Source organism: Zasmidium cellare (genome assembly GCF_010093935.1).
Source record: "Zasmidium cellare ATCC 36951 unplaced genomic scaffold M409scaffold_53, whole genome shotgun sequence".
Classification (NCBI taxonomy): Eukaryota; Fungi; Ascomycota; class Dothideomycetes; order Mycosphaerellales; family Mycosphaerellaceae; genus Zasmidium; species Zasmidium cellare.
Window position 1 is genome coordinate 193,144 of NW_022986997.1, and position 19,621 is coordinate 212,764.

The 19,621-nt window shown below is 53.4% G+C and overlaps 8 protein-coding genes across 8 annotated transcripts; 6 read left to right on the forward strand and 2 right to left on the reverse strand.

Moving 5' to 3' along the window:
* Positions 1-285: 285 nt before the first annotated feature.
* Positions 286-1,413, forward strand: M409DRAFT_70717 (uncharacterized protein; the record flags this gene model as incomplete). The annotated part of the gene is made up of 3 exons (XM_033818863.1): positions 286-545; positions 598-958; positions 1,015-1,413. The coding sequence occupies 3 exons, from the start codon at positions 286-288 to the stop codon at positions 1,411-1,413; spliced, it is 1,020 nt and encodes a 339-aa protein (XP_033660887.1).
* A 3,029-nt stretch (positions 1,414-4,442) lies between these two features.
* Positions 4,443-6,175, forward strand: M409DRAFT_29612 (uncharacterized protein; the record flags this gene model as incomplete). Its single annotated transcript, XM_033809550.1, has 2 exons — positions 4,443-4,986; positions 5,049-6,175. The coding sequence occupies 2 exons, from the start codon at positions 4,443-4,445 to the stop codon at positions 6,173-6,175; spliced, it is 1,671 nt and encodes a 556-aa protein (XP_033660888.1).
* A 512-nt stretch (positions 6,176-6,687) lies between these two features.
* Positions 6,688-7,845, forward strand: M409DRAFT_70719 (uncharacterized protein; the record flags this gene model as incomplete). The annotated part of the gene is made up of 2 exons (XM_033818864.1): positions 6,688-7,096; positions 7,148-7,845. 2 exons carry the CDS (start codon positions 6,688-6,690, stop codon positions 7,843-7,845), a joined length of 1,107 nt encoding a protein of 368 aa, XP_033660889.1.
* Positions 7,846-10,005: 2,160 nt separating this feature from the next.
* M409DRAFT_60402 (uncharacterized protein) lies at positions 10,006-10,785 on the forward strand (the record flags this gene model as incomplete). The annotated part of the gene is made up of 2 exons (XM_033814467.1): positions 10,006-10,015; positions 10,289-10,785. 2 exons carry the CDS (start codon positions 10,006-10,008, stop codon positions 10,783-10,785), a joined length of 507 nt encoding a protein of 168 aa, XP_033660890.1.
* A 1,114-nt stretch (positions 10,786-11,899) lies between these two features.
* On the reverse strand, positions 11,900-12,474 carry M409DRAFT_70720 (uncharacterized protein; the record flags this gene model as incomplete). Its single annotated transcript, XM_033818865.1, has 2 exons — positions 11,900-12,202; positions 12,247-12,474. The coding sequence occupies 2 exons, from the start codon at positions 12,472-12,474 to the stop codon at positions 11,900-11,902; spliced, it is 531 nt and encodes a 176-aa protein (XP_033660891.1).
* Positions 12,475-13,022: 548 nt separating this feature from the next.
* M409DRAFT_60403 (uncharacterized protein) lies at positions 13,023-16,335 on the reverse strand (the record flags this gene model as incomplete). The annotated part of the gene is made up of 5 exons (XM_033814468.1): positions 13,023-14,204; positions 14,266-15,376; positions 15,429-15,443; positions 15,648-15,799; positions 16,162-16,335. 5 exons carry the CDS (start codon positions 16,333-16,335, stop codon positions 13,023-13,025), a joined length of 2,634 nt encoding a protein of 877 aa, XP_033660892.1.
* Positions 16,336-16,636: 301 nt separating this feature from the next.
* Positions 16,637-17,745, forward strand: M409DRAFT_60404 (uncharacterized protein; the record flags this gene model as incomplete). Its single annotated transcript, XM_033814469.1, has 2 exons — positions 16,637-16,945; positions 16,999-17,745. 2 exons carry the CDS (start codon positions 16,637-16,639, stop codon positions 17,743-17,745), a joined length of 1,056 nt encoding a protein of 351 aa, XP_033660893.1.
* Positions 17,746-18,663: 918 nt separating this feature from the next.
* Positions 18,664-19,127, forward strand: M409DRAFT_60405 (uncharacterized protein; the record flags this gene model as incomplete). The annotated part of the gene is made up of 2 exons (XM_033814470.1): positions 18,664-18,666; positions 18,720-19,127. The coding sequence occupies 2 exons, from the start codon at positions 18,664-18,666 to the stop codon at positions 19,125-19,127; spliced, it is 411 nt and encodes a 136-aa protein (XP_033660894.1).
* Between the last annotated feature and the right edge of the window lie 494 nt (positions 19,128-19,621).

Genomic DNA, 19,621 nt, shown 5'->3' on the forward strand with positions numbered 1-19,621 from the left:
GCGAAGGATCCACGCCAGCCGAAGTCAGAATCTACCGCTTTCTGACAGCCGGACCCGAGCTCCGATTCCATCACCTTTTTGGGATACCCGACCACACTAAATTGCTATGACCAAATCCCAAAATGGGCTGTTAGAAAGTGGTGGCGAAGAGGTCAGAAACTGGACAGGTTGGGTTTGTAAGCTTGTGGGAGGTGTTGGGAGTATATGAAGCCGCCGTAGACGAAGGGCATGTGCATGAACCTTCGAGATCAACTCCCACAGATCATCAACGCCATCACAGCAGAAATGCCTCAAAACCAAGCAGCCTGGCTCCACGCCGCCACTCAGCCTCTCCAAGTCGGCGAAATCCCTATGCCGAAAGCTGCACCAGGTCGTCTCATCGTCCGCAACCACGCCGTAGCAGCAAACCCGGCGGACTGGAAAATCCAGGAGTTCGGCGTTGTTTTCAAGACGTGGCCGAATGTGCTTGGTGCTGATCTTGCTGGGGAGGTGGTTGAAGTTGGTGAGGGTGTGGAGGGGTTTGAGGATGGGGACAGGGTTTTTGCGTGAGTTTCGGAGGCTCGTATCGATTTGTTGGCTTGACTGATTCGTGGGAAGGCATGCCGTGAGCTTCATGACGAGCGATCCGAGCGATGGCGGCTTCGCGCTGTATACATCGGTGCTTGCAACGGCTACCGCAAAAATTCCGTTATCGATTTCGTACAGTCAGGCTGCTGTTCTCCCACTCGCTGTTGACACCGCAGCTGTCGGGCTGTACTCGCCGGCCGAGGGAGGCTACTTTGGTCTACCATATCCAACGCTGACGCCGAGCTCGATCGGAAAGACGTTGATAGTGTGGGGAGGATCTTCGTCCGTTGGTGCCGTGACGACCCAGCTTGCTACAGCAAGTGGAGTGAAGGTTGTTGCCATTGCGAGTAAGAAAAACTGCGAGCTTTGTGAGAAAGCTGGGGCTGTCAAGGTGAGACATCGGGCGTCAACGAGTTGAGGCCCATCTGATGTGCTGACAACCCGAAGGTTCTTGACTACAACAACCCCAGCATTGTCGAAGACGCCATCGTCGCTGTCAAAGACGTCGGAGGAACTTTGATCGGCATCTACGACGCCGTCTCCATCCCAGAATCCTCTTACAAACGTGCACTGGCGATCCTGGAGAGACTCGGTGGCGGGACTCTGACAGTGGTCTTCACGCCCCCAGAAAGCGTCCCAGCGAGCGTTCGAGTCGGAGCCATCCAAGGCTTCGGTCCCGTGACACATCCAATCTGGAGAGAATACCTCACAGCGGCGCTGGAGAGCGGCAAGCTGCTGTGTTTGCCCGAGCCGTGGGTTATAGGCCAAGGATTGAAGAGCATCCAAAAAGCTCTCGACGAGAACAAGAAGGGTGTTAGTGGGAAGAAGGTTGTCCTTGAGCTTTGACATTTGTAGACTGTCAATCTGTCAATCTGTCAATCAAGCCAAGGCCAGCCCAGATGTTTTGAATCTGTTCTCCTTCAACGAGATCGGCAGCGCTTCTTCCACGAACGTCTGCCTCATATCTGTATGCTTCCTCTTCCATCCCAACGACCTGACTCTTTCCGCCTTGTGGCGGGGGTTACATCCCACGATGTCAGTCGTGAATTTGCCAAAGAGGTGGATATGCTGCTCAGGAGGGATACTTCTGGGCACCTGATCGTCGATCTTGCCAACTTCGTGCATTGCCTCGCCTATGAGGGCGGAGAGATCTTTCCGATTCATTTCGCTTCTACCTCCTTTATCATCTTTGCCACCATCACGACGAGGCGTGACTTCGCCGCCAGTGGCATTGACGTTGTCGAAGTTGTCGTAATCGATGCTCTTGCTCGTGGGAGGCCCCCGGTCCCAGTGTGACGGCGCAGGATTGTGTACAGGACGTGCCGAAGACAGGAATGATTGAAAAGTCTGGCGAGAATGTGTCTGCAGGCGGGGACATAATCGCGAATACGATGCCCGACGTGCATTCGATCTTGGGAGCGGAAGACAACTTGAAATGGAAGCCGATGTAGAGGAGACTGAATAGATAACGTCAAGCATGGCGACAAACCAGAGTACGGCAGTTCGTGCGCGTATCCTTCTGTTTCACATCACTATCGGCAAGAGTCGTTGGTCACACATCGTCATCCTCCCTTGACTTGCCTTCGTGTTCCTGGCTTGACGTTATGGAGATGAGGAGACCGAGGTCGTTGATGCCGCGTCAGTCGCTGGTAATCGGCTGGAGCATCGATAGGTGGCAATGAACATACACATGGCGCGTGAACATATTGCGAGCGCGTCAGGAGGGCTGTAATACGCGGCAGGGAACGATCGTATGTGTACATGGCCTGTGCTGGTATCCCTGACCCGCCGCAATTGCTGTCCCCGACACACACGCCTCACCTAACACCGCCATAGCCCCTGACGTCGTCGCCCCTCACAGTATCTATCAGACTTTGTGAATGCCTTAGGCAGTTTGTGCACGGGCCACTATCCAGCTATTTAGTCCAGCTTTTCATACTTCCAACTTCTCTTCCTTTCTTCCTCACGCCCTAGGCTTAAGCCTATGGCCCAGAGTTGGTAAGTCATCCTTCATCTCTCATCCATCCACCATCTACCCACCACCACTACCACTCATCATCCATCATCATCGTTCATCAATACTGACAGATCTCGCAGTGATCGGTAGCTCACGCATCACCATCACTAGGCCCTACCCTGCACTGCACATCGCGGCGGTAGTTCCACCTGCGAAGGCTCAGCGGCACTCGGCTCACAATTTTTGGTCTTTACATAAGTTACGCACATTGCTTTTTTCATCAGTTCACCGGCTTTTGCTGGCGGTTGGAGAAGAATCGTAGATCCTGTTCGTGTTTCTATGTGGTCTCTTCGTGTGTTGAAGTGCCATCGCGTTGGTCGAGGGCTTGTTGTGATGGCGCATCGACGCGTTGTTGTGGGTCGCGGTCATGGCGGCGATTGCGACGGCCAGTGTTCTCTCCATGGCTATGAACGACCTCTTACCATAGGCAATATCATCATGAAATACCAACAGATGCAAGACGCGAATCGTCGAAAACGTGCGACTGCGAGACCTGACGTGCAAGGCAGCGCGTCACGCCCGGCCAACGCGTCTGCCAGTACAGCGGTAACGATGAGGACGGGTGAGTCATGAAGATATTGAGCAAAGATCGGTTGCCGCTGGGTGCCGACGTTGACACATGATTACAGCTAATATGTATACATTTGCCGCTACGCCTCTACGACGTTGACACCCACCGACACGAAAGCCATCTTGGCCCGCCACTCCATTCCCCCAGAGAAGCAAACGACAGCTACAAGAACTCGCAAGAGCACCGCCAGGAAGGTAGGGGCAGTGGTAGAGGGCGTGTTCCAACGCGAGTTACAGAACCGCAGTCCGCCTCAACGTCACGACTGCAGTGACGCGAGAGATCGTCACGGTGACACGTTCTCAGCGAACCCGTGGCAAAGTCAAGGCTCGCAAATGGTCCGATGGAGGACAAACAGAAAGAGGAAGAGAGGCAGTGACAGAGATGGGCCACACACAGTTCTCCACGGAAATCACCAAAACACACTCAGCCTGCTCCATCAGTCCACAAACTATGCAAAACTTGTCAAACGCCGGCCACGACGCCGCACATCAGCATATCGATCATGTTCGACGGGTCGGGGTGAGTTCATCTTGCCGCGGCTCTGTTCGGTCATCAAGATTATGACAGAGTTGGATGGCTGCTGGTCCGTGCTCTGATATCATTCGTACGACGGAGAAGCGAGACAAATTCGTGAGAGACACCATCACTCCCGCCTCAGCGTCGAACATACTGAAAAGTGGCAACTGGATCTCTGCTCGAATGCGAGCAAGGACGGGGTCAACCAAAAGCTGGGTCGTTGTCACTTCGAACTCACCAGGGCGGCGCCATGTTTGTCTTCGTACAGCGAGGAGTGTATGTGTCTCGACGAGGCCAACTGAGCATGAGGTTTCCCATCGAGCCTTCAACGACAAACTTGCGTCGAGTACAAAATCATTGGCAGGTGTAGAGCAACCATCGATGCAGCCGCTGGCTGAGAGGACAAACACTGGTAAGTGCAGAGGCAGGGAGGAAGCAATGCAACTCGACATTTTCCTGGCCAGTGGCGTGACAGAAGCAATGTGATGGGAAATGCTGGCATTTTGGAAGATCGACAGTATCCCCATTCTTACTGCCAAAATCCACTGAACCCGATTCATTCACTCACTCAAAGGCCACGATATGTGTCCAAACTATCATTTGGTTGGCCATTCGTCCCTCAACTTCCCAGACTGAAACTCGAGCTCCAGGCACCGGCAGGCACCCGAGATCGGAAGGATCCGACGGGTGCGTGCCTCCCTCGAAACATCAAAACCATCGCCAAGCCATATCTTCAGGCTATGAACTTCACATTTCACGGACAACCTCATGATGAGCATTCCAGAAGCTGCCACGCTCTCCGCCGAGCAACAAGCCCGCCTGCACGAAGTGGCCGACCTGATGCTCACCATCTACACCACTCTCGCCGAAATGCGGTACGTCAGGCCGGTCGGGATCATCAAAGGACCCCACGACATCACGGATATGCGAGAAACATATACCAAACACAAACTCTCTCCAGAAATCATCTACCTCTACAGCATCCTGCCCTACATCGACACCGACCTCGCCGACGCCGGAGACTTCTTCCAAGGTGGCGAGTTCTACAACCATATGGACCCTCGGCAAGTCGAGCGAGGACGGGATCCCTGCTACTCCTCGCCTCGAGAGGGCTTCGATGTTGAACAGGGCGAGTATATGCATCCGTGGTATACGCCGCTTTCGAACTGCGGGAATCATTCCTCGATTATTGTGTACGATGCGAGGGGGCATCGGATTTGGATCCTGGACCAGATTCAGAGGAATTCGACGGATCCGTTCTTTTGTCCGCTTTGGTATGGGGAGGTGGTGAAGGCGGAGAGTAATTGGGGGGATAGTGGGGAGAGCAGCTGGGGAGAGGATGAAGATGGGGTGAGGGGGAGGATGATGAAGATGAAGACGAAGGCTCTGAGGGAAGCAGCGAGTTCTGGGATGATGAGGACCAGCTTGACCAAACCGAGCTGGACGGCCTCAAAGCAGATCGAGCCGAAGAAATTGAATACGACGAAGGGTTCGACATCGTTGAGCAAATGTCTGAATGGGATCGCCCACAGGCTCTCAATCTCACGAACCAGAACAGTCTCGAACTAATCTTCAGCCGAGATGCTACTGATGCGCTCCGAGACATCAACCAATACTATCGAGACTTGAAGGAAATCCCTGGCCAAGGCGAGCACACACGCGGAATCTGGCAGACCCCCAAACTCGTCAGACCTCTGTACCCGAAGAACGGCTGGCCGGACGATTTCAATGGAGATGGTTTCGAAATCGACATGATTCGTGCGGATGCTGCCAAAAGAGCGAGGCACTTTTCGAAAATGCCTCTGCAGCAGGTGAGACGCTGTGAGCGCTGGGCTCCCAGCCCAGAGACCGAGAAGCATAAACACCAGGCCGAGAACGCATCGGATCTTGATGCAAAATGGGGCGCCCGGTTCAAGCTTTTCGAAGAGGAGGGACACAAGATGTGGAATGACAGACAGCTGCAGAGAGCCCGGGAGAAAGTGGCCAAGTATGGTCGAGATGGAAAAGCCCAACGAGAGGAAGACTTGCCTTTGTGGGAGTATGAGCAAATGCGAGTTGATATGTCGGGCTCCGCGGAGAGGACGCAACGCCCGGAGAACTGGAAAGATGCGTACGGAGACGATGAGAAGAGTATCAGAATCCTCGAAATCAAGCATCAACACCACATTGATCGCCTAACCCTCCACGAGAGGGCACTTGCATCGCCCAAAGCCGATGCCGAACGACTCTGTCCCGGGTGGACATTTCAAGAAGCGACGGGCATGAAGTCTCTTGGCCCGCCTGAGATGTCGACGAAGATCGAGCGGACGAAAGACGTTCTTGCCTATTCGCAAAAGTACTTTGACATGATCAGGGAGTTTGCCGAGAGCGTACCAAAGGAAGCAACAGAGGCGACAAAGGCGGTCTCAGCGCATATGAAGAGGTGGGAGAGAGATGTCTTCAATAGACAGGAATCGTTGAAGAAGTACGAAGAGCGGCTCAAAGCGCATGGAAATATCAACTGACGGGACTGATGGACCTCGTTCCGCTGACGCAAGAAGCATTCGAGGACGTTTCGGGCCCGTATATCAGCCCTGGTTTGTCGGGAAGTCGTTCCGCCGCGTCGGATGTTTCGCACCCTCGGCGAATGCTCAGCTGCAGCTCTTCCTGCGAGGATATACTCTTAGGGTATACGATAGGCATGTCCGGCATTCTTCGCATAAAGCCCTATGACCTCCAAATGCCCCAGGGAAGACATTCCGGTGTTCGACAGCATTCCGCGCCACAATCGACCGCGCTGCGTACCGTACACCGAATCGGGGCAAGCTGCGAGTTATGCAACCTGAAGGATTTGTGGGTCCATTGAATCCTTTGACGCTTACCTGATGGTAGAGGACCCTGGCTGGTGGTCAGAGGATTACCCAAGCAGGTCAGAAAGTCATAATGCAATGGGTCAGAAAGTAGCTACAAGAGGATCGAGCTGCCGCTGCAGGGTGAAGAACGCAACACCTCATTCCATTCCAACACACAGCTCAGGATGTCTTCGACTTTTGGAATCAAGAATCGATACGAAGAAGCACATGTTTCTCCAAATGGACCTGGCGATGCACGACCAACTGCATACCAAATTTTGAAAGACAACAACGTTATTGGGAAGTTCCCCGACAAGACTTTCCTCATTACCGGCGGCAGCGATGGTCTTGGAAAAGAGACAGTGCGGCAACTCGCCAAGACTGGAGCGAAAGTGTGGTTCACTGCGAGAAACGAGGAGAAGGCGAAGAAAGTGCTGCAGGAGCTTGCAGAGGAGGGCAAGAAAGATGCAGAATTGAAGAATGCGAAGATTGACTTTGTGTTGCTCGACAATTCGAGCTTGAAGAGCGTCAAGGCTGGTGCGGAGGATTTCTTGAAGAAGAGCGATCAGTTGAATGTGCTGATTACCAATGCTGGTATGTCCAATATCTGTACTACTTGCACAATTTAACTAACATTGTCTACAGGCATCGCCAACATCCCCTACAGCCTCACCGAAGACGGCTTCGAAAGGACCTTCGCCACCAACCACCTCGCCCACTTCTACCTCTTCTCCCTGCTCAAGCCCCTCCTCCTGAAATCCTCCACACCCACCTTCCAATCCCGCGTCGTCACCGTCGCCAGCACCGCCCACAACTTCTCAACCGTACAAGTCGGCAACTACGATCTCAAAGAGCCCCTCAAGGGCGTTGTCGACCCCCTCACCGCCCTCGAGAAGAACGACACCGACGTCGGCCACTACAACCCCATCGTCGCCTACGGCCAGAGCAAAACAGCAAACATCTGGATGGCCAACGAAATCACCCGCCGCTTCGGCTCGCAAGGCCTGCAAGGCCTCTCCGTCCACCCCGGCAACATCCTGACGGCCGGCTGGAGCGGCATGGACAAGCGAGTCGAGGACCTCTTCGGGCCCCTCGTGCAGCAGGAGGTCTTCCAGAAAGTCTTCAAATCCGTCGAACAGGGCGCCGCGACGCAGGTTCTGGCGGCGATAAGCCCGGAATTCGAGGGCAAGGGCGGGATTTATCTTGATGATGCGGGCGTGGCGAAGAAGATTGATGATGATGCGCAGAGTGGCGTGGCCGGGTATAAGAGCTGGGCGTATGATGTTGAGGGGGCGAAGACGCTTTGGGTGGATTCGGCGAAGATGGTGGGCGTGCAGGAGTGAGTGGGGATATCGAAGGAGGAGAGGAGCTGTGAGGATTGCATTGCTTCTAATCTTCCCGCGCCGATGTTGTGAGAGATAATTAACATTATCAATACAATAGATGCCGCTCATCCAAGTGATGACGAACACCAACTCCAACACCACCCCTTCCTTCTCGATCTTCATACTCTTCTCCCAGCTGAATTGTTCAGACGGCTGCAAACAGATTGGACGAGTTCTTGCCCCATTCGCCCTGGCAAGGACAGGGCCAAGTCAACTGTGGACGACGACTCTTACACCTGGTCAAAGCTGGTGATGGCATCGCCAGAGGCAAGTCGAGAATACACGAAAACGTCATTCCTCTCTTCTCGATTTCCGTGCGCTCTTCCGAGCTGGGTCAGACGATTACCAGTACCATCTACGAGTTTTTGCGAAATCTACATGATCTCTCACTAAACAGTTGAACAGTACTCTCTCGCAGGCTCAACGCTGCTGATGGGACTGCCGGACGCAAGTCGAGAACCGAGCATGATCAAAACACCAGTCCACCTCTTCTCATTCGGCCAGTACATTTCCAATCTGGGCTGGGAACTTGCTCCTGGTCGTCGAGCTGGTCATCTCTTTCAAGGAGTCCGTCACCGGTGACGCTACTGTTCAATTTCTCCAAGGCCCATGTTGGTTCAGCAGATTCCTCGTAGATCAAGCCAAGCTATTCAAACAGCTCTTCACAGTAAACTGGGTTTGGAGTTTTGCGTCAAATACTTCTTGGAAGTTGTTCAAGCCTAAAATTTCTTCTGGCTTCGCCACTTGCATTCGATTCAGCAATCCAGCAGCACTCCCATGCTTTCCCACACACCCGAACAGAGTGGAAAAATGATCACATCCTCTCATTGCTCGTTTCAATCCCCGATCAGGAAATCCCCTCGTGCTCCTCAGCGAAAACCACTCGCTTCCAGCTGACAAAGCGTCGGGTATCCGACAGAGCGACAGGATCAATTGACTTCAAGAACCTGCATGACGAGCTGAAGCCGCCGACGAGGGACATACAAAAGCTCGCCAAGAGCAGTAAAATCTCGGCCTCCTCACTCTCGAACTTCCTGAAATCATGCGTCTAACAACCCTCACTCCCGCCTTGCTCATCGCCTCCGCATCAAGCTACTCCTTTCCCCCCACCCCCTTCCCCACCTGGCCATGGACCGCCCAGCAACCTCACTGCGTAAACCTCCGCCTTCGCAAACCTAACCTTCACCCGCATCCGCTCGATCCTCGCCCTACAACCGACCGACCTCGGCAACGGCAGCCAGACCCTCACGCAGATCCTCGCTTCGAACTTCGAGTCGACGTCCGACTCGTACTCGATGCTCGCGGGGCGGTTGGCGGAGGTGGGCAAGGTGGGGACGATCGATAAGGCGGGCGAGGTGGAGGAGGTGGAGGGTGCGACGGGGAGGCAGGCGCAGGGGGGAAATGAGACGTTGGCGAGGGGCACGGTGGGGTGTTGGGGCTTGTTTTGGTTTTGGAATTTGACGAGGTTGGGGGGAGAGGGGATGAGGTGTCCGGAGTGTATACCTCTCTCTGACGTTCTGTCTTAAGAGACGGGTTGTGATGAGCTGATTGTTCTTAGGTCCGAGGCATGCACTACCTCGTCTTCAATGAAGATTGGAAGATTACCGAGTTGCATACGGAGGTCAACAGTTTGGCGTATGGGGCGGATTTGGGGTTCAAGATTGAGAATCCGAATGGGACGGTTTTGCCTTCGAGCTGAGAGGATCAACGTGGAAATGTGTTGCTGAGTTGAAGCGACCACTGCGAAAGTGGCAAAGATTTGTAGGCATTGGTTGGATAAGGGTAGACAGGTGCCGATAGGGAATGTTGGTAATGGCAGCATCATAGGGCAAGAGGTTGATGTGTTGGCCAGCAAGATGTCAAACAAGAGTTGAAAGATGAGGAGGAGAGGGGACACACTGCGCAACCATGCATTACATCTTCCGTATTCGTTCTCATGATTCAATACCCAACTCCAAATGACAGACAGCATCCGCTGGTACCCCAAATATTCTCAGAAAAAGGCAGCCAGCACGACCTGATACTCCTACAAATCGTGCCTTCATCACTCTCATCATTGTTAGTAGTACAAAACGCAGCAAAAGCTTAAAATGGCAGCCAGCACGACCTGGTTACGCCATGACTTCCTGTGAGTCTTTCTTCAAACATGTTGGGGTGTGGCTCAGTAAGGACTGGACGAGCACTGATGCTCAGGTGGTGGTAGATGGTACGATGCTCACATCCAGAACATCTTGCCATCCAAGTTTGCATGCCAGGGGTTCTTGAAGCTCCGGTGCGGGTCAGCCTGGTTCTTGTAGAACGCCTTCTCAGCCTCCTTCCTGACCGCCGCCTCCGCCTTGGCCTTGTCGGCCTATTCGTCTCTCTTCAGCATTGCTTTGAGTTGTCCGATTTCTCAAAGAAGGGCTTGAGATAGAGACGGCCGCACTCGCAGACGCGGTCGGCGTAGTAGGCGTGCGGGGCGTAGGAGACGGCAGTGGTGGAGCGGCCGTAGGTGTTGCAGAGGTGGTAGGTGAGGTCCTGGATCTCTTCGGAGCTGAGCTCCATGTCGTTGCGGATGACCATGTAGTGCGAGGGTTTGGCGGTGCCCTTGGGGATGTGGTGGGATTGCAGGTAGAAGTCGAAGTAGTACGGGTGGGTGATGCCGGAGTCCACGACGGTGCCTGGCGGGCAGTTGAGGTCCTTACCATCAGGCTAGGGCGGCTTAACGGGGTACGGTCTGGTGTGGTGGCGCTTGATGACGACGAGGGCGGTGATCAGGACTTTCTGCGTATGATTTGGAAGCTTCTCCTTGCGAAGAGTGTCCCAAGCAGCCTCGATGCATCGCACTTCGTTGTTCAGGATCTTGTCGAGGTAGCTGTCGCCGACGCCATCGCGGTAGTAGAGGATGCGCTTTGGTAGCTTGTTCCCGTTCTGGGCATACCACAACCTCAGACGCTTCAACGTCATCGTCTTCATATCTTCAATCCACTCCTGTCTGTTAGGAATTTGTAATGGTTAATATCGGGAAAGTCGCCAGTAGACCATGAGAATTGTCATGAGTTGCTAAGTATCAATTCAAGATATCACGGGTATTCCACGAAATGCATTATCGGGCTCTCTGATTGTTTTCTCCTCTTCGGTGGGTGTACGTCTAAGCTGGGCATCTATGTCACCCTACCTAATGTATATTCTGCCTAGGGGAGACGACGCTGTCGTCCGAGCGCCGCGCAAAAGAGTTCCACAGTCGTGGAACTATAAGGAGACATCTCCAAAATCGACATCTACAGTGCCTCCTAGATAACGAGCCGGTCGATTGCCCACATCCTCGCTGCAAGATTACTTTAAACAATAAGATGCGCCTCCAGAACCACGCAGAGGCGGTGTACAAGACTGTTACGTAACCCCGCTAGCATCGTTTTACTTAGATCTAGTCTACTGCTGCAGCTAGTCCCTTCTTGCCGATACTTAACAGCTTAGAAAGGTGTCTTATCATTTCTCGCCTTCTTGAGCTGACCTCTTATTTCCTCATCGTCAATGGATCAACTATCAACTACTAATATAGCGGAGTTTCGCTCTTTTCAACAGCAATATGATTCGCTCGGCAAGAACAACAGCTAGCGGAAGTATCTGCAGCTCGACCAGTCGGCATCAGGAGCACTTACTGCAGCCTCTTCTACTACGTTAGTGTTGCTCGGTAGTGCTCAACACATCTGACCTTTCTCGCAAAAGCGCCAACTGGTGAATCGAAATACGAAGCCACTATCTACAATGCCCAGCGGGTAAATGACCAAACCACACCCATTTACAAAAGATCACACCGCGAGACTCGTGTCCTCGTACATATAGTTTGACATTCCTCAAGTCACCCGTGGCACTCACGGACGCGGTTCCATCTCGGTAAGCACAAGTGGACCGAACAGAGTCATTCCCGGCTTCTTCGGAGTGCTGCCCATAATCTTGCTGCGATGCTGGCGAGTGAGCCTATATTGGCTTTGCCCTGTGCGAAGTCTCGAGATCAGGGGCGGAGAGCTATTCAGAGTGGTGGAATAGCGCGCTTGCCATTCACGGGACGTTTCTTGATGGAAGCATGAGACTCCCCTGTTAGCAGGCGTTGGACAAGGTCTTTCGGCTGAAACTTAACACCAATTGGGTTCCTTTCAAACTCGTCCGTTTCTAGGAAAGCTAGCGACTCTTTCACAGAATCGAAGTTCTCAACCTGAGTCTCTAACAAGTTGCCGTCTGGATCTGAGTATGTGATGCTGGTCGTTGGTCCATGGTTGACGCACCATACCGGCTCGATACCATTGTTCTTTCGCTGCAAATACGCCATGGCAAGCTCGTCCAAGGTTTTGTATATAAATGAAACGTGATTAGACCAACACCTGCTTTTGCGTGACTCGCACCTGGCGGTGCCGAGATGATTCCAATACGGTGGTCTTCTTCATCGTATGTCTGGAAAGAAACTTGGTCATTTTCGAAAGTAGCACGGCCGCCAAGAAAGATCTTGTAGAAATCGCGCATCACTGCAAAATTAGCAGTATGCAGTACGACATGGGATAGCTTGAAGGGCGAGAGAACTTTGTGACCAGGGTTCGTAAGAGATGACATAATTAGCGGAAAAGCTGGCCCGGATTTATAGCTATTAGAGAAGAGCAACAGAACTTTGATACGGACTCACTAGCTACCGCCAGACCTTATACCACTTGGCATTCGGCTCCGAAACCGTGAATGAGGTTTGGCTGATAAATCGACCCCTAGTAGTGTGTTGCGTATTTGCCGACTAAATCGAGGAGAATCGGCCCCGAATGCATTTTGAAGCGTTAGCTGATAAATCATGCCTAAGACTTTCGATCTCAGTTGATCCTCGCGTAGGTGCTGCTACAACGACGTTCTGGCTCCGATCGCGTTGACCGCGATGCTTGCGCTATGTACGTTCTGTCGGTCCGCGTCATTGACGTTCCGCACTTGGCGTCGCAGCACACATAGCAACGCTAATGCTGGGACTGCTATTAGACCTTGTTTGCTCCAAGATACGAGCACTTCGTCTTGGCACAGGTATCTTTGAGTCCTTTGTTAACCTTCTTGCCTTTTGGACCCGCCTCGAGCGCGGCTTACTCTCTGCCTTCGCCTTTAAGACTTGGGATGCATCGCCATGCTTACCTAGCAGTAGATTGCCAGACCCAGTGTTCGGACTGATAGAATTCCGATACTCGAACAAAGGGGAGTAGCTTCTCTCCTCGATCGATGCCACTGCTGCGGTGATACTGACGGGGCTTGGCACAGCGATCTTTTGCCATAACTTGGCTGATGGTGAGACCCAAAGCAGTGATCAAGGGCTGAGTGAGCTTCTGCAGCTGCAGAGAGGTCATGCCTTCGCCCATAATGGTGTCGACATTCTCGCGAGGTCCGCGACGGGCGTAGTCGATCATTTTCGACGTAGCACTTGCCGACAGTTGACCGTTGTATGGCTGGCCAGGGAGAACCTTGAGCTGAGTCGCCATGTAGTACTTGCCGTTCTCGCCATTCTCGCCGCCATTGCTCCCAACATTGGCCGTGAAGTACTTCTCGCACGTCTCGGGAGTGTCGTTGATGTACTTGCTGCGGAGGTGCTTCCAGACGCTCTTCTTGGTACCGTGCTCGAAGAACTGTTGCTCTTTTGGCTTCGCACCTAGTGAAACGAGAGTCTTGCAGCGGCGACTGAGACTATTCACGCTGCGGCCTTGTTCGTTGGGGTCATCATTCCGCTTGAAGTTCACGTAGACACGGCGCTTCGCCAAGAAGCTTTCCGCGGCGTTCTTATTCTGGAGGTTTGGCAGTTCCAGATACTTCGAAACATCCTGGGCCTTGTAGAAAGGGCTCGTGACAGTGTTGACATTGAGGAGGATGTTGCCCATGGACGGCTTGATCGACGAGAAGTAGCCGCGGACCGCGATGAGGCCGTCGTCGATGTCGTGCCACCCTGCGCGGAAGTAGAATCTGTTGGTACCGACTTGGAATGTGTCTCGGTTGCCATCAGTCACTGCTTTGGACAGGACGATGTTCAATGCGTCAGTTGCACCATGGTCGCTGTACTCCATATCCGCGCCGTTGACATATTCGAGGAGGCTGTCCATCTGATGGCAGGCCACATATTGGAGTTCCAGCTTGTGGGCTTTGGGAGCATCTCTCGTTCCCGGAACATAGTCATTGACTGTGATGAGCTGAACATCGTTGTAGAGAGGTCGATCGGAGATGATCTTCTTTTGGCAGTCGGTGGCGATATGATCACGCTCTTTCCATAGCAGAGGGTCGTGCTCAATCATGTCAAGGATCATGGGTGCGCTTCTTGGCGCGGGTGGCTTTGGGTGGGATGTTGTTGACGGGATACTCGTACAGCATGGTATCCTTTGGGATGTTGACGGTGAAGTGATTTGTGGGGACTGGGGTCTTGTTGTCTTTGGTTGCCAATGAGGTGCGCAAGGGCATGTTGCTGCTTGGGGTGCCATGCGGTGGGGTGAAGTCCGCGACAGAGCCGATTGCAGTATGGTTGATGCTGGCCGCTTGGGCGGGGATATTCCTTGGGTCTGGGTCATCGAGGGGCTGTGCTTCATCTCTGTGAGACGATGCGCTTGCATCCTGTCGTTGAGCAGCTGATGGCGCTGCGTAGGTCTCGTGACCCAGCTGGGAGAGTGGCGTCTTCATGAACTGCTCTGCGACAAATGCGTTGTGTGGCTTCTCAGTAATGGCTAATTTGCTGATATAAAGAGTCGATGGATCGGGCTGCTCGGAAGGGGTCGTCTCGCCGGCCTTGGCTTTGCCCTTCTTACTGCCGCTGGCTTTGCCATCGCCGTTGCCGCTGCTCTGCTCCGGGACGCTCGCTTTGTTTTTGATCGCAGTGTCGAGAGCGTAGTCGAGAATCTTCTTCGTGATGGGTATCTTCTGGGACTTGGCGGCCTTGCGATAATCTTCCGTGTTGCTGATGACCATGAACCGGCTGGCCATGCCGGCTACGGCTTGGTCGTTCTTGGCCTGGACCTCGTCGAGGAGCTTCTGACATTGGTGCGGAGAGAGGGAGTTGAGGTCGAAGGGCTCATTTTCTGGTGATGGAAAGCCCGACCAGCGCTTCTTGTTGGAATTGGAGTTGCCAGGGGTTTGCAGAATGCAGTCCTCCAGGCTGTGGGTCTTCGGATCATGAGCGGTCTCTAGGTCGGGATATCGGATACAGAGTGGATGAACGGACTTCTTGTCCGCCTTGCCTTTGGCTGGCTGAGCAGCGGACTTCCCGCCCTTCTTGTTCTTGCCCATGGCTTTTGATTCTTTCTGTGGGCTGATGGAGTCTTTGGTTTTGGGATTCTTTTGACTTTGGAGGAGATTGCAGGTCGGAGGAGATTGCGGGTTGGAGGGATGCTCGGAAAAGATGTGAGACGGAAGGAGGAAAGGGGAGAATGGAATGGTGATGTCCAGAATCAAAACCGAAGGAGTCTCCGCAAGTTGATATACTTCCTTCAGCCCAAGATTGAGAGCATGTTGCCTGAGACTGACTGTAGACAGCAAGCGCCCAACATGCAGGATACAAGACCTACCTGAAAGTGAGGCAGCTGCACATTGCATTAGATTCTGCTCTCTGTTGTTAGCAGCATAGCAGTCTCAGATGTAGGCGCCTGCCGTCTGCAGCGTCGAAAGACGAGATGCAGCTGTCCGGTCTCGCAGCGATGTTTGCTTGCTCTTGCGTTGTGCACATGTCTCAAACTTCGCAGATATTCTTTGTTCGAACAATCCGAGATCCAAACACCAACACTAACGCAGATTCTAGTCTTTCAAGCCAAGCAAACATCTCAGACACAGTGCCTCGTTGCCGCGAAAGCTTCAGCTTCGAGTAGGCCGAGTCCGGGTTCATGGCCTCCCTGCAGAGACTCGCAGACATCAGACTGCAACTAGCACCACAGCATGGCATCTGTAGCGAGGTGCAGGCTCAAACGCTGGACATTGGAGATCGCTTTCGTTGGTATGCGCTTGACAGTTGCGGACGTTCGACATGTTCTGTATCCAGATGCCATGTTTCCGACCTTCAAACTCCCCAGAAACAAGCCGCGTCGCTGGGTAATGTGCGTCTTGCTATGGGAGTCCGACCCGGGCGATGTCCGCCGTGAGTGCGAGAATCAGAAGAGAATATTCCGCGGCGGATCTGTGGTGTCGTCACCGACATGTGCTCGAGAAAGAAGGGTCGATAGGGCTTTTGAACATGTCCGAAGGAGTATGCGAGTATTATGTATCCAGTATCAGGCGGTTCGAAAACCGAAGAAGGAATCAGCTCACATCGGCAGAGCCCTCGCTCCGCTGCGGACGGAATCCCACGTATCGCACGGCAAAGGCCCTACAGGCACCAGGAATACTGTAAGATGTCAGCCCTGGCAACAACATGGGTGTTTGATAGGCGATAACGCAGCAGATGTCGTGCTGTTCTATATTTCGAAGTAGGGATGAGGTCATGTTTGTCGTTCCGCGTACAGCGTACGCATCCCCACGGCGAACCTCACCTCTCGTTCCGGCTGCCGAATCCGTCGACTGCGCCCCCCGAATCCTACGACGTGCGCGTAGCGATCCACGACGCCAAACCGAAGGCGGCAAGGTGAGCGAGCTGTCCGACCGACTGCCGACTTTATTTTTATCATCAATGGCTGGCGAGCGAACGGGGTAGTAGGCAGGGGAGGGATTGGTGATATAAAGATGGTGGCCACCAGGATGCCTGAGTGTTCGAAATCCAACATTCTCACAGCTTACAATCTTCAATATGGCAGCAGCGAAACCAATGTACCAACCTGGCGGCTACGACAATTCGTACCCGCCGTATCCAGAGACGTCGAATTATTACGCAGGGCCATCGAACAACTACCCAGAGCCGTCGAACAGTTACCCCGAACCGTCCCACTATGTCGGCCAACAGTCGCAACAAGAACAACTTCCTCCGGCCGAGAAGCAGGGCAAGGCGCAGAAGTTCAACCGAATCATGAACAAAATGAGCAAGCCGCTCAACAAGGCCGCCACGAAGATGGGTTGTGAAGCATTCAACCCACAAGAGCTGGACTTGGAGATGGAGAAAGTAAGACAAACTGCCTCAATTCCACCACCTCCCATCTAACATACCCTCTCCAGTGCGCCCGCATCCTCCGCAGCTTCTGCATCGACGGCTTCATGGCCCCCGATCCCAACAATCCCAACGACCCCAACGCCGACAAGAACTCAACCACCTCATCCGCCTCCTCCAAAAAGAAGGGCCCCCACGGCCGCGAACGCAAAGCCCTCTACAAGATCCCACCCAAAGCCATCCAAAACTGCAAAGGCCTCGCCATCTTCACATGCATGCGCTTCGGCCTGCACATCGGCGGCGGTAACGGCTGCGGCGTCCTCATCAGACATCTCCCGGACGGATCGTGGTCTGCACCATCAGGGATCCACATGGCCAGCATGACCGGCGGGCTGGTCGCCGGCCTGGACGTCTACGACTGTGTAGCCGTCATCAACACAGACAAAGGCATGGAAGGCTTCACGCGCGTGCGCGGAACCATCGGCGGCGAAGTCGCCGCAACAGTAGGCCCACTCGGCGCGGGTGCCGTCGGCGACCTGGAAGTCAGCAAGAGGGTCAGTCCCGTGTGGACGTACACCAAGAACCGCGGCCTGTACGTCGGCGCGCACATCGACGGCACCATCTTCATCGAGCGGACGAACGAGAACCCGCGGTTCTATGGCAAGCCGGGCATACGGCATGCGGAGATTCTGAGTGGGGAGATCATCGCCCCGCAGTGCTGTAATGTGTTGTATCAGACGCTGAATGCGATTGAGGGGAAGATGTATAACCCGGCGGATCTGCCACCGCCGTATGAGGCTGCTGTGAAGAACTGAGATTGATATCACTAAGAGGGTTGGGCGCGGCGTTGAAGGCGTGGAAAAAGGCTATTCATTGCGATCAATATCCATGATTTTTAACTTCACATTGTCTTGAACAGAGTAGAAAGCGTTCCTAGCGAGAAGACAATGACTAAATCACCTAAGACTCGAGAACGTTCTCATATTAAATCTCATAGCAAAACTATACTTAATTACTCTCCAGCAAACTACAAAACAATCGACAAAAAGATCAAAAAAAGAGAAGTCGAATTCACGATTCGAACTCGCGTCACTTGCTGCCTGCTGCTTTGCCGCTGCGCCGCCACGTTACACGTGAAAGAAGAAAGAGAATTTGTTTTTTACCTGTTCGAATAGACCATAGTAATCTTTAGCGTCGAGCGAGCTGTAGGTTTATTTGTTGGAGGAGGGGTGTCCAGATTGGGCTATATAGTAACAATCTACCTTGGATGAAGCACGAAGATAGGCGTAGTATAGTACAGCAGATATTAAGGAGGTAAGCTGTACTTTGTTGTTGTAGAGAGCAGTAGTTCTTTGTTTAGACTATTTATGCAGGGAGTTCCATATCTACTCCATAGAAATACATCTAAACTTAACCTGCAACTTCTAAAAGAAAAGGATGGAGGCTCTTGTAAGATCTAATCGCTAATCAAATAATGAAGGTTAAGAAGTTGCGGCAGATTCAGACATGCTCGTTAGCTCGTGAAAAGTCAACCTCAGGCACCCACGACCCACCCTTTCTTGGCTATATCTCAACCTCAGATCTGTACACAACTTCCCTTTCGCCTTGCTCACACCGCACAAGCACCACCTCGAGTACACCTCTTCGGACATCCTACCCCACGCCGTATCGGTCTCTCTCTATAATCCCAAGACATCCGACAACCGCACTTCTGCGGCTCTCCTCAACCCACCATGGTTCGCAACCTCACGCAGCTTCTATGTGAACTCGAGACTAACATCTCCAGCAGTCGTCCGCCAATGCAGCCGCCAGCACCGCCATCAATACCAATCAAGCCACCACCCCGAGCACCGCGAACGCCGCGCAAATCGCTGAGAAGCGCGCCGAGGCAAAGCGCGAACTCCTCTCGGCCTGGGAGGCATTCAAAGAAGGACGCGCCAACGATGTTGCAAACGACATTTCGGCGCTGGGTGAGCAGATCTTCGGTCGCGCTGCCTGGACTCGACCCCTCCACATGCTCGGTCCGGTCATTCCAGAAACGCGGGAAGCCCAGCAACTGCGCCGCGAAGGAGGCAAGACCGCGCTCATCGATGCTGTGTTGGCGTTTCTCCGTGCTGAGGATGAAGGAAGCTACGAGGTCGTGTTCGAGCTGGGCAAGAAGGTGTACGGAATGGCGGAGTGGAGTATCACGGTCTAGAAGCGTATGCAAGAGTTATGAGCCAAGGAAAGGAGAACTCTGGCCAGACCAATCGTGCCAACGCCAACACCACTGCCCAGCCAGACAGGTCAGCCTGCCTTTGCCCCGGCAGCCTGAGTGTCGAGGCGAACTCTCCTGGAGTCACGTTCTGCAAGATGTGCCAGCCGTCTGGCATCGCAATGGAGAGAATCAACGAGATACAGCAAATCCGCCAGAAAGACCACGTACTGCCAGGGCTGCTGGAGGCTGGACGCATTCTTGACCGAGCGTCCACGCTGAGCGCAGGTGGCTACCTCGTACACAGAGTTACCTGGGAGTAGCTGAAACATCGCTGTGCCAACCCAACACCTATACCCAAGTGTTGGAGCCTCCCATCAAATATTGACGGGCCCTCACTTGCCGCCGCCACCACTGCAGCCACAGGGCATCATTGTGCCAGCGAAGAAGCCAAAGGTGAAAGGCCGTAGCCATGGCGAGAACAGCTCTCGCAGCAT